General features: G+C 45.2%; 1 protein-coding gene across 1 annotated transcript in view; it reads right to left on the reverse strand.

The window, feature by feature from the left end:
• FBXL17 (F-box and leucine rich repeat protein 17) overlaps positions 1-13,364 on the reverse strand; it is a 2,179,700-nt gene that overhangs the window by 2,000,243 nt on the left and 166,093 nt on the right. Inside the window, exon 4 of the mRNA XM_069625476.1 lies at positions 4,433-4,564. Coding sequence (XP_069481577.1) covers positions 4,433-4,564 — 132 coding nt within the window. The remainder of the gene's footprint in view (positions 1-4,432; positions 4,565-13,364) is intronic.

Consider the following 13,364-nt stretch of genomic DNA (forward strand, 5'->3'; position numbering starts at 1 on the left):
TGGGAAACCGGGAGGCTCGCTGGGAACCCCGAGAGACCATATTGCAGTCGGATACAGGGTCAGGGACTCGCATCCATAAGGAGTGTCCTCCAGAGCCATCTTCTTTGTGGCAGTCCCTGGGAATGTGGAATACCAGGGCTGTCCATATCAACAGAACAAGAACCAAAGTGGGACAGAAGGGCAAGAAGCCAAAGGGGTCTGGCACCCAAACGACAAAGAAAACAATACTACAGGGGCCTGGGACCAGACAATAACAATACCTGGCAGAAGAGTAAACCAGGTACAAAGCCAAAGGGGCCTGGGACCCGTAAGCAAGAAACCCAAGGGGTCTGGGACCCAAAACAGAAGCCAATAACACTGGGGTCTGGGACCAGACAACAAGAATACCTGGCAGGATAGTGAATGGAGTACAAACTGTTAAGGATCATAAAAGGACCAGGGGAAGGGAGACTGATTACCTGGTGTTTGTGGACATTGTAAACAGGAATCAAGAGGAGGGCTCCTTCTCTCGAGACAGTTAAGATACAAGACTTGGTTTGATCTGCATTATTGGGAGCATTGGGGAAAATACTTGGTGAAGAGAGATATACCCACTGGTGTTTGTGGAATCAAGAGGAGGGAGTCCTTCTCTGGACATTTTGAAAATGCAAGACTCTTTGTTCTATGGGCTATAGTGAACATTCAATCCAAGAAACCTTTTTTGGAGACTTTCGATTTGTTAACAAAGATTGAGTTTAGGAATAGAAGAACATTTGAGAGGATTTACATTTCTAAACAATGGGTGTCGCTACCTGTATCCAGTGATTATACCTAATAAAAAAAATAAAGAATTTATAACGAATAAAAAACTATGAAAAATACCCATTTAAAAAAATAAGTTATATGTGGGGGTGGCGTAAGGTGTTAAATCTGGTGGGGTTTTAAACATGGGGAAACAAGGGGTGGGGGGGTCAACCGCCCACAAACCCCAAAAATAAGTCATTTGGTATGGTTTTCGTTATTTGGGTTCGTAAAAATGTCATTTTTTTGGTTCATTAAAATCATATAGAACTGCCGCTGTTAGGTTCGGCCATTAACAGGAAAGCCAGGAACTACTCTGGTTATTGCTTTTGGGGGCGTGGGATTGGTTCGTGGGTCCTTTCTAAACACTACAAAGACCAGCATTCCAACCAGGAAGATGCTAACCATCTATACCCCCTTCCCCCCACTTCACCAAGTAGACAAGCGGGTTATAAATGAACAATAAAATAATAAAAAAATTAAACAGTGCAAGAGGCACAAAAAAGTTGGGCGTAGCAAATGATTTGTGCTGGGAACCAGATCGCATCCCTTATTTGGGAGAGAAACATCACTTTAGAGCTTCAGACCCTGAAAGGGCTGCACATGCCAAAGTGTGGGTTGTCAGGCTGCTGCTCACCTATTACAACAACAATCTCCAAACTTCTCAATTGACTGTGGTCAGGACACAGCAGGCCCTCTCAGTTGAGAAGTGCTGCAATGCACCAGACTGTGGACCAATGGGGGTAATCCCTTGTGAAATCCTTGAAGCATGGTTGAACTCCTGCACCACTGATGCACCTTTATCAACTCTGAACCCTTCCAGCACACACAAAGGTAGCCATCACTGGGCTGTGATAAACGGAGCAGGCAGAACATGCCTAAAAGAACATTCATGTACATATTTTTGCACAATACCAAACATACAAAGTCCACTGAGGTAGACGTTAAATTACCCTCCCAAGATGTCAAAACAGATGGCCCTTCTTATCCTCTTATGCATTATTGCATCGATTATTATGAAATCAAAAACGATTTTCCTATATGCCCCAAAGTCATCAACCCACTGCACATGCTTGTTGAAAGATGGGTAACAAGCCAGGCCAGAGATGCCACGGACAGCAGTAACTAAGCACTGCTCCGTCAGAGGTCATGCAGCTCTGTATCTGAAGCAACCAAACGGGGAGATTAGACACATTTAGCACACTAGCACCCCTACAATCAATTAAACTCTCAGGTATGGCTGCAAATGTGTCTTTGAGATGAGTTCCTATTCCCAGGAAATACACTAGTAGCAACATCATACCACATAGCCAAAAGGGAGCTGCCTGGATTCAATTCAATACAACACTGGCGGGCCTTGAAGTGGTAAACAAGGAGTGAATGGCTTCCAAATGCTGCCAACCATGTAACTTTAATCTAAGAAGGACTGGTCCACACGCTTGTTGGTGGATTGATGTAACCAATCTGTGTTAATAATCAGCAGATCTTAATTTAGTCCAGGCACCACTTCACCAAGTAGACAAGCAATGAGGCAGCGGAGGCCAGGATTCTCGACTTGACCTCTGTGTGCTCCAGTAATGTACCTTGGGTGTCAGTCATGCACTGGGGATACCTCCAACATGTGGGATCATACAGGACGAAAGACTCTGCGTACACTCAGATGCTTGAGGCGAAAGAGGCAAATTCAGCATTAGGAGTCTTTCATGTCATCTGTATATAGGTTGGTTTCCTTCAGCACCATGGCGGGATGGAGAAGCCAGATGGTCACCTTGAAAGGAGCAGATATGTGGGGGCCTCCAAAAACATTGCAATGGCCACTTGTGGGAAATGAGGTGGTAGTCTGACACCCAAGATTCTGTAGCAGCCATCTTAAAAGAGGATGCGTGGCGACCGACAGCAACATTCCTCCTAGCATTCATTTGCGGGCCTCGCGCACATTCATACATGCCATCTAATCTGCAAAAATCAGACTACGTTTCCTGCCAGATCCAGTTATCAGACTCGGGCAGCACACCAGCCATAATCTTTGAAAACAGAAAAATGTAGCCATTGCATCACTAGTCCTATAATAAGATGTGATGGTCAAGACAGACATTTTGACTAATTGGACTACTCAGCAGTAGGCATAATACGCAATCCTACAGCAACGAGGATACCTCGAGATCTGCTGCCCCTTGGCTGTGCACTCCAAACAAGCTGAACTCTTGTCCTGAAGCACTTCCTCAGCTCCTGCCCTGCAATGGTCTCTAGGCCACCACCCAGCCATGCGAATTCGCTACAGGTAAAGTTGGGCCAGTCTTTACACACCTGGTAGATGTATGCTGACTGAGTGGAATGTCGCATTAGTGCAGGGGCCTGCAAACGTGTAGCAATTCAGACGATTTGGACAACAACTTCCATCATTCCGGCCATCATAGACAATGGTGAGAGGTTGTAGCAGTTGTGGTCCAAAACATCTGGAGAGCAGTAGGGTGCAGACCGCTGGATTGGGCACGGCCTCCCTATGAAAGAATAGAACATAATTGACAGGTTTGGCAGTCAGAGGCAAGAGTGGAGATCAATGGCACCTCACAGCTGTGACAATGCATTCTTCCAGAGTACATAGGTCGGCTTTGGTACATCATAGTATGCCAGGGAAGGAAGAGGAAGGAAGAGCAGCAGTCGAGCGTTTCTGTAATTTAGGATGAAAACAAGTGTCCCCAACAATTACGACGACACTAGAAGACTATTTAGCAGACAAGACTTAACAAAAAACCGAAAATAAACGTGCATTAAGGAAACAACTTTTCAGAGTTCACAATAAGCTCCTGAAAGTAAAGAGCAGAATTTGGCAAGATCAGCATAAATTAAGAATCATGCACTTTCCTTACTGCAGTCAACAAGCACACGCAGTTTGTGCACTTTATGCAGTCAGCAAGCACACGCAGTTTATGCACTTCCACAGTTACCCTGTAGAAACATCTTTTAAGAATAGACTAGGACTGTAATGTTCCTGGAGACACTTTCCTATGAATGCAGTACACTACTTACACATTAGAGGTGTTGTGAACACTGGGTTGCTCCATCTCATTTAGCTTGACTCAAGGAGAGGTAAGTGGATGGATAAGGAGACAAAGGGGCGTAGAGCAGAGGTGAATCATAGCACTCTGGGACGGGACACATGATCAGTGGACATCACACAAGGCAACAACGCGCTGCTATAAGAATTCCTCTGACCAGGCCAGTGTTTACTGACATGCTAAAACCCACATTATAATATGATGAGTCTGCAGCTCGTACTGAACAAATATTCCTTCAGAGAAAGCATAGCAGCAATAAAAACATTCGCCAGATTAACAATTTGGGGAAAAAATGCGTTTTTGCATGTGCTCTAAAGAGACCAAAGTATATGCTGGTATTGCAAACAAAGTGACAGCCGTGCACAATGGCAGCATAGTGCACACAGACAGGGAGGGGGCAACTTTCTTGTCAAGGCCTCGTTCAAGTAAAAGACAAAATGACAAAATATAGATTGGACAAAGACAACATTTGTTGCGAAAATGAACCCTGAAGAATTTCTCAGGAAATTGTATGCACAAGTGAGTGTGGGTGATGAGAAGAGTAAAGTGCACGCAAGCCATTTTGCGCAAGGGACATCAAATTGAGGACTTACCAGTTTGTTTTCTTGCATGTAGATTCTTTGCAATTTCCGACACCCCTTCGCTATCACGACCATTCCTTCATCGGAAATCTTGTAACACTGCCCAAAGTGAATGTCCCTCAGCTCTCTGCATTTAGAACCCAACTGTTGGCAACAAAAAAAAAAGACATTCACGCTGGCCCATCTTCAAGAGAACAATCAACAGTAACGAGTTCATGCTCATCAGGGAGGCCATCAGAAGTGCAACCACTGGCCAATGCATTGAAGTCGACGCTGCTTAATTATGGGAATGGCATACATGGAAAACTTCTCTGGTGCCCCATGAAAGGTCGCGCACCAATGGCTAAACACAGAAGCTACGATGCGCCAACCAGTCTTTTGCATCAAGCAACCAACACCTTTCATAGGGCCTCATCACGAGTTGGGTGGGATCCCGGTTGTTGTACCGCCTGACTAATAGCCTTAGCACCCACCGGTCCAGCGGTAGAACTGCCGGATCACAGGATGGGTAAATCCTCATTGGGTCGACTTGATCCAATGGGGCATTTTCGGCGCTAATTCAGCCGGTGGCAATACCACCGAAAACAGGGCGCTAAATGGGATTTTCACCTCCAGGAAAAAGCTGGCAGTAAAGCAGCCCATTTAGCGCTCAACTCGTTATAGGGCCAGCCCTTAAATGCAGTGGTAATACTGTTAGCCGCATTTAAGGGCTAAAGCCCAACTCGTGATGAGGCCCATAGTTTGCACTGGATGCCCGGCTGCATTTGGAAGCAGGTCCCCCAAACTCTGCAGGGTAAGCAATATAGCGCTTTGCATTGCTGCTTGGCGCTTTGGTGTGATATCTGTCTGATAATCTAAAGCGCACCACCAGGGGTGCAAATTCACGCTCACCAGCCATTAGTGGCACAGTGCAGATGAATGATATAAATATTCTGTCATTCCAATGCTGAACGAGTCAACCCCCTAGCTTAGGATTTCGTTGTTTGTGTACATAATGCACTACAGAATATGCCGATGGCTGCTGATCACTGGCCGCTTACCTTAAAATGAAATTATGAAACTGAAGATAGACGTTTTTGTGAAGACATGCACACAACGGATTTGGTTCGACTTCCAAGACCTCAAACCATGTGCCAGTAGCCCCCCCGCCCCCTCTTGCACAGGTATGCAAAGCCTTTTCTGGCCGTGTCTTTGCTTTGTACACCAAAAGGAAACAAACTGGGGCCAATTTACAAGGAACTGGAGCTCCACTTCTAAGGGCCCCTTTGCCCCTCGCAATACTGCACTCACAATATCACGTCACAAGTCCGCGATTTTAAAAAGAGGCTTAAGATGAGCCAGTCGCAAGCGCCAGGCTGCTATCCAGCACTTGTACAGCCATGAGGCGGGCGCATTACAGAAACCCAGTTTTACAATAACCAACTGGCTCATGTGGACTAAGGGCTGGCAGAAGCCCTGCACCCATATGGGCTAAGGGCTGGCAGGGGCCCTGAACCCATGTGGGATAGAGGGATGGTAGGGGCCCTGAATCCATGTGGGCTAAAGGGCTGGTAGGGGCCCTGAATCCATGTGGGCTAAGGGCCGGTAGGGGCCCCGAATCCATGTGGGCTAAGGGCCGGTAGGGGCCCTGAATCCATGTGGGCTAGGAGCCGGTAGGGGCCCTGAATCCATGTGGGCTAGGGGCCGGTAGGGGCCCTGAATCCATGCAGGCTAGGGGCCGGTAGGGGCCCTGAATCCATGCGGGCTAGGGGCCGGTAGGGGCCCTGAATCCATGCGGGCTAGGGGCCCTGAATCTATGCGTCTAGGGGCCAGTAGGGGCCCTGAATCCATGCGAGCTAGGGGCCAGAAGGGGCCCTGAATCCATGTGGGCCGGTAGGGTACCTGAATCCATGTGGGCTAAGGGCCAGTAGCGGCCCTGAATCCATGTAGGATAAGGGATGGTGGGGGCCCCGTTTCCATGAGGGCCTGTATGAGTCGTTCTGATAGGGGAGATGAGATGCCTGCAGCGCCCCCACAGTTGAAAAGCACTTCTGCGTGAAATAGGGATGCGCTTTCAACCACACCAGAACCTTAATCCATCACACCCCCTACCAGCAATCTGCAGATGCACGGCTTCACAAGCAGGTTCAGCTACGTGCATCCTAGGATTTGCAGGTTGTGCATAGTTTGTCTATCTGCATATTTGTTCTCTCTCTCTCAATATGCACCATTATTTTCAAAGCAATGCAGTATTATCGCGTGGGTTATCCATTTTCCTCAGATTCCTTTCTGAAACCAACATTGTCAATGAATGTGACCATTTTATCTTTATAGCTAGTCACCCGTACTCCCAATGGTAAAAACGCAGGCTCTATGCATTAGTGGTGGCCTTCATGGCAAAACCTAAAATAGTACTTTTTGAGATGTAACATCTTCCAGCTCACAAGATTGCTGATCACACTGACGCTACACCTGTGCTTAGCTTCTTAATATTGGGGGACTGCAAACAACCTAATGGAGTGAATGAAATATTCATCCACATTGCTGGTGCCTGGCTGATGTACCTGGGTTCTCATCCTATGAGCGGAAACAGACTGCATTTTTTAGTTAAAACAAATGGAGGAACTGTGCAATAGAAAGTGTAGAGAAACATGGACTTGAAGAGTGGGTCCCAGGGGTCCCGAGACCACCCCTCCGCCTCCTAAGTTTATGATGAAGCAAAGGGCCAGAATGCCCGCAGCTACCCATCTTTTTTCAGACGAATCCCAGTGCACCAATGATTGACAAGTAAACTGAAAGGTATCCTCTCAGCCAGCCATGCCGACCAAATACAATGCAAACCATCCCATGTGTTGGAGAAGAGCCTGTGATCGTGGACAGAGATGTCTATATGGACAGCCTCGACTGAGCACCAAGAAGTCACGATGCTGACGTCTCTATTGATACCACGACATAGCACCGTTACACATGAAGCACATTCGCAGTCCACATTGCACCACACAGACAGACACTCGTATACATGAAGAACATGAGCGCACAGTTCTATAGCTAGAGGACAGATTCACACCGTCATTGCTTTTATTAGCATCATTAGCCAAATGCAGTAAAGCAGAACCGCAAGGCACAAGCTTGCAGATGCTCAACGCGAATAATCCTATGGAACTAAATGGATAAATAAGGAACCTGAAAGGGCCAAGTGTGACTAACATATAGAGAACGTGGCATAGCATGGATAATTTAGAAACCGCATTAAAAGGTTTAGGAAAATTGCAGCAGGCCTCAAGCCACTGAACATGAGACGAGCCGAGCTGACTCAGGCTGCACAGAAAACAAGACATGCAAGACAGAACCACAGCCAAGGTCAGAGATACGAGGACACATTCCAATCTGCAGACAACAAGGGGACCAGCTGCAGAGAAACAGTATACATCATCATAATTGGGAGCTGCAGAGCTCTATTTTATGGTCTCTAAACACATGGTACAGCCGAATGAGGCAATGGACAGTCTTCCGTGGTGGAAAATCAGCACCGATCTCAGCAAGCCAGACGCAGACTTCAACAAGTGTTGCAACGTAAGGAGAATTATCTCATAGCCAACGATGGTATACACAAGTTACAATACAGACATAATCATTTGCATCACCTTGAAGAGGTGCACAGCAAGCCGAGAACTCGATCGAGTCTCAGGCCTGGGGGGGAGGGAGGGATCAGCTCTAACCAATCACAGTTTAGTATTCCAGGAGTGGCTGGCAAAGGGCACAAACCAATGGTAAAGCCACTACTCTGCAACAATGTAAAAGATAGTTCTTTTGGGATGGGACAGGTCAGCCACCTGAATTTAGAGCCAATAGAATAACATCTATAGGAGACTGTAGAGGTTATAGAATGCTAAAATACCCAATCCCTCATACTGATAGGTTTTTGGAGAAAGGGCCCAGGAGGTGATGTAATATCACAACAAAACGGGGAAGCACGCATTGTAATTTTCGAGATGTACCAGAATCTTCCTGGTTCGTGTATTGATCCCTATTGGTTTTATTTGCAATAAACTGTAGTGTGTACTTGCCATTGACCAAGTCCTCAGTTTATTATGGGGAGGGTGTTGGGCCCTCCAAGTCCATGGACCTCCAGCACCGCTGTGGCATACCTGGGGGTCCCACCCAATAGACTCCAAATAAAGAATATTTTGAACATTTGAACTGCTCCAATTATGTTCATGGTTGACTGCTTTCCATGGCCGCATTTATCTTAATTTTATCCCTCCAGCCCGGGTGGGGGCGCCGGGGGGTTGGAGAAGAGTTTATGCTTACAAATGCCAAAATCACTTCACTTAAGGTGCTGAATCTCCAAGGTGTATCATTACAAGGGACCAGCATGCCTGACTTTCCTACGAGGGCCTAAATGGCCTCCACAGAACATCGCAATATGTCTTTTTAGCCTACCCATGATAATAATTATAAGTGGTATTTTTTGTCTTCGTCTTGCACAAGGAGTGGAAGACTCGTGAACCTGCAGTATAATTTCATGACCTGGACGATAAAAATAATATTTTTGTATTTCTATTAGAGAGTTGCATCACAGAAAACTTTATAAAAGCATTATTTTTGTTTAAACCTAGTCTATCTTGAGATTGCCAGAAATAGAAGGAAAATATTTGTTCAAAAAAAGAATTCATCGGTCAACCCAAGATACAGAAATGTACAAATTCTACTGCAAGTTTAGGCAGGCTCACAGATGCCACCGCGAGCGTGCAGTGAGATTCGCACGCTCAGAATGGCCAACAAAAATTCACGGGTCACTGAAATGTTACGGGGTGATGATAACTGGTCATATTATGTGAAGTTCATCCAGGACCTAGTCCCAAACAGCACCCCATAAACGGTGGTGACATCTGAAGTTCTGCGCTCATGTAGGAGTCGCATCTTTCATGCTCGCCACAGACTGAGCTGCATGGGTACTTCAGGTCAATTAGACTTTTTCCCTCAAACACAGACAATAATACTACAAACGGTTTAAAGTGCTTACTTTGTACGACATGGTTGGTATACACAGTGTTTTGCGCCCATATATAAAAAGGAAACGCTCCAAGTACCAGCAGATTATCTCAATCATTCAGAGCTGCAGCATTTCATGTTTTGCAGATGAACAATGGTGTTAAATGCAAGCGTGCCTCAGAGCCAAATGATATCCATAGAGACTCAAACCAGAGGTCCCTCTTCTGGGTTAGGTACAGCCAGACTCCTCTGTAACAAAGTGAGATCCCTAAATCCATCCCAAAGCCGCTGCCACGTCCTTGGCCATTTCCTGCTAGGAGTGATGAGGCCTAGGAGTTTGGCGTTTAATCCCATGAAACCTGAAGAACGACCAGGGAGACTGCCTCCTAAGCATGGACAGACTTCTATAGAACGCTGCAGGAGAAGAGACACCTGGGTGTGCTGCACATCACAGCTCCCTGTAGGGAAGCAGCAAATAGGCACTTGATGCAGAGAACAGAGGGTACTCTGCTGCAGTGTGCACTCATGGATCTCCACTCAGGGGCTGGTATCCTCGTGAGCATCTCTGCAAGCCATGCCAGCGGCAATGGGTTCGGAAAGCTCAGCATCGTGGAGAGGAAATCAAGCGCAGAGGCAGGCCACAGGGATGGCAAGATGGCCACCAAGCCTTTCAGAAGCTCGAGGAGCTGTGGGCCTGCAGCAGGAGGGGAAAATAACATAATTAACCACATCCATCAATGTGATGGACCCAAACAAAGAGTAAGAGATCCGGGGGAGGAAACTTTTGGAGGGCCAAAGTGAAATGCAAAGGTTGGCCCAATTACTCAGGCCAAGAAGTTCCTAAAAGATGGATCCCCTTAGCGCCCTGAAGGAAACAGAGCAGTTTGCCAGTAGTAAGGGCACGCACAATATTTTTCAATAGTGAGAAGGGCACTATATCCTTGAAGAATCAACGGGGGCACTATAACCACAGATCAGGAAGTAATAGGTCAGACACTTTTCTCCTGTATGGATCACAATAGTGAGCTGGACACTGTATTCTTGCAACTGTAATCGGAGCAAGGAACAGTGCTAAATACCAGAGACTTGGTTCAGCCAAGAGAAGCAGGGGGAGCTCACTATCCCCAAAGAAATAGATCTAGGACGCCATTTACCCATATGGACACGGGCATGGAGAGATGATAGTATTCCTGGATAGGTATTTCGAGGGGTTGAAGATAAACCACTCGACCCAACATAGGAATCTATCTCAACTAACTTGCTTTTGAATAAAGTATGAAACTTTGCTTTGGGTCTGCTGTGTTTTGTTGCTCCACTCCACCCTCCCACTGCTACATCTGACTAGAGAAAGGTGCATTCCTTCCTATATTCATGTATGTGCATTCAAGTTGGATCTTTTGTTTCTAAAATGTACAGGCTTTACTCACCAGTTAACCTTTCAAAAGGGTGAACTAGTGACTACAATTCTTCTTCTAGACTTTTTTCTAACTCTGTTTTGAAGCAATGTTTTCATTTCACATTTTGCTGTTTATGTTACTTTGCTGAACAGGGAAACTATGCTTTCTGGTTCTAGGATGTAGCATGTTGGGTAAGAGCAATCCAATTGCACTATGAAAAGATTGAACAGACTCATATTTCGCTGTAAGTTAACGCCTCTGGCAAGTGACCTGTAATGACTTCCTCTTGAGACAGGAAGATAACAAATACAAACTTTCAGGGAGAAGATTTAAAATTAATTTCATTACTCGCAGGCAAAGCTATCTGAATAGTTGTCTCTCCAGAGACCACATTACCAAGCACATAGTCAGTGTCCTAAGCTTCTACACCATCATACAAGCCCCTACCCACAAGTGTTTATTGCCACAATGACATACTTTGGCCCAAGAGAAGGGTCGTGTAAGAAGGAATCCTGCACTGGCACCAGCCAGGCCACCTAAAGCCAACCCGTTGGACACTTTCAGGAGACTGGACAGAGGTGCTGTACAGCTTGACTGAGCTTGGGAGGGAGGTCTGTAGTAGAGGGAGATCTTCTCCCACAAACTCCATATCTAGTGGCACAGACACTGTAAGAGGATTCAATTCAACACTACAGCTAAGTCAACGCCTAGTCTATAATACTGAATGAAAACCCTTATTGATATATCTTTATGTCCAGTTCATGCGTTCTGGATGACTACCCCTATATAACACCCCTCTCTTGGAATCCTCCTGACCCCACTGAGCCAAGAAGTAGTTCTGTTTTGCAAATTAAAAGGTTTATTTGAGAAGTAAAGCAATATATATCTATCACACTTTATAATAAATTAATAATTGAATATCACACTTAATCTGATCAGTAATCAATAATGGATAGTCTGGCACTAGCACACTTCTTGATAATCACTAATGAGTGGTTATAGGATGGATAAGATAGCAACAATACTTTTATGGTTTCAAATGAATGCAATGTGGAATGAAATGCAGTACAGAAAATAACTTGATAGGATTTCAGCAAAACAATGTAATCACTTTCTTGGACAATTCACCCCCCCCCCTCTTTATGCAATGCAAGGAAATGGGAGGAAAGCACACAGTTCTCAGAAATGCAATCAATGTAATTCAGTTCAATCCCCCCCAAGCACGCTTAAAGAAAACAGATAGGAGTTTTGAAAACACAGGCAAAATGCTTTTAAATGTGCTAGCAATGGATGAGAAATATGCTGGAAATGCTTTTAATTCCCTTTCAGAGGTTCAGGGTGAGTGGTATCTAGTTAATATTAGTCCAGGCTCACTCTTGCAATGATTCAGGAATGATTAGCAGGTTAAACGAATTTCTGGCAAATGAAAGGCAAGCAGCAGCTTCTGTTTTCACACGTGGAGAAATTTGCAAATCGCGGTAAAATGTCAAATCGCGGCTAAATTTGCGAATGCGCCGAGCGCTATTACAGAAGAACTACAAGGACTATCACTATCGTTTTGGGGTCCTAAGAAAGCCTAGGATCTCAGCTTCCAGATGAAAGTTACTGCAAGTCTCTAGCACAAACGGTCATGGAGATATGAGCGATTAAATAAAGGTCGTTTTTCAGATTTGAAATTTTAAAGTTCAAAAAGACAAGTGCAGCTTGCAACTAGAAAATGACAAGTGACAGCTTTACAAATGACAGGTGACAGTTAGGAGACAGTTCTACTTAGATTAAAATAGGATTGAATTATATTATTTTAACTAAGAGATTGGTTCTGCACAGTTTTGCTAGGTACTCACACTATATTCTTGAGTTAAATGGGCCTCGCCATGGATCTGGTCAGGTTTTAGACGGGACTCTGGTCTCTGCACTTCACAGTGATCTGGGTCAGCTCTCTCTGGTTCTGCTAACATTGGCCTGGGTCAGCTCTGCTCTCTCTCTCTGGGTACAGCACTGCTTCTGGATTCTGGAGATTGAGGGATTTGAAGTCTGGATCTCTGGATGTTGATGGAGGTAAAATATGGAATTTTGGCAGAGCTTCCAGCTGCAAGTGGAAAATGAATGTCCCTATCTGTCCTGTCTGTCTGCTTTTATGTGTTTAGAATGTGGGTGTGTTCTAGCATCACTGACCCTACCTCTCTCTCAGCTTCTAATTGGTCAAACTTCCATTTCTCATTTGATTGGGGAAGGAACTGTGAGTCAGAGCGATGTCATTTTATGGCTTGCAGAGAGGACACTCCCCAGTCAAATTGCACACATTCTATATTTGATAACAAAAGACATATTTGCACAGGTAAACATTGGTTTAAAATTACATGCACACATCACATATCACAGGAGATATACCCTGTCCAAACTTTGCTCTTCCTGGGGGCTTGCATTCAGAAATGGCACATATTTCACTTTTTAACTGATTTTGCAATTCCGGACATTGACCCAAATTTACACACATGTGCGCAAGGAGTATGGACATTAATTGATGAAGTGTCAGATTTTTCACATGCACACATTTTGAGTAATATCCTCTT

The sequence above is a fragment of the Ambystoma mexicanum genome, chromosome 6p (genome assembly GCF_040938575.1).
Source record: "Ambystoma mexicanum isolate Mex_15411 chromosome 6p, UKY_AmexF1_1, whole genome shotgun sequence".
In the NCBI taxonomy this organism is placed as follows: Eukaryota; Metazoa; Chordata; class Amphibia; order Caudata; family Ambystomatidae; genus Ambystoma; species Ambystoma mexicanum.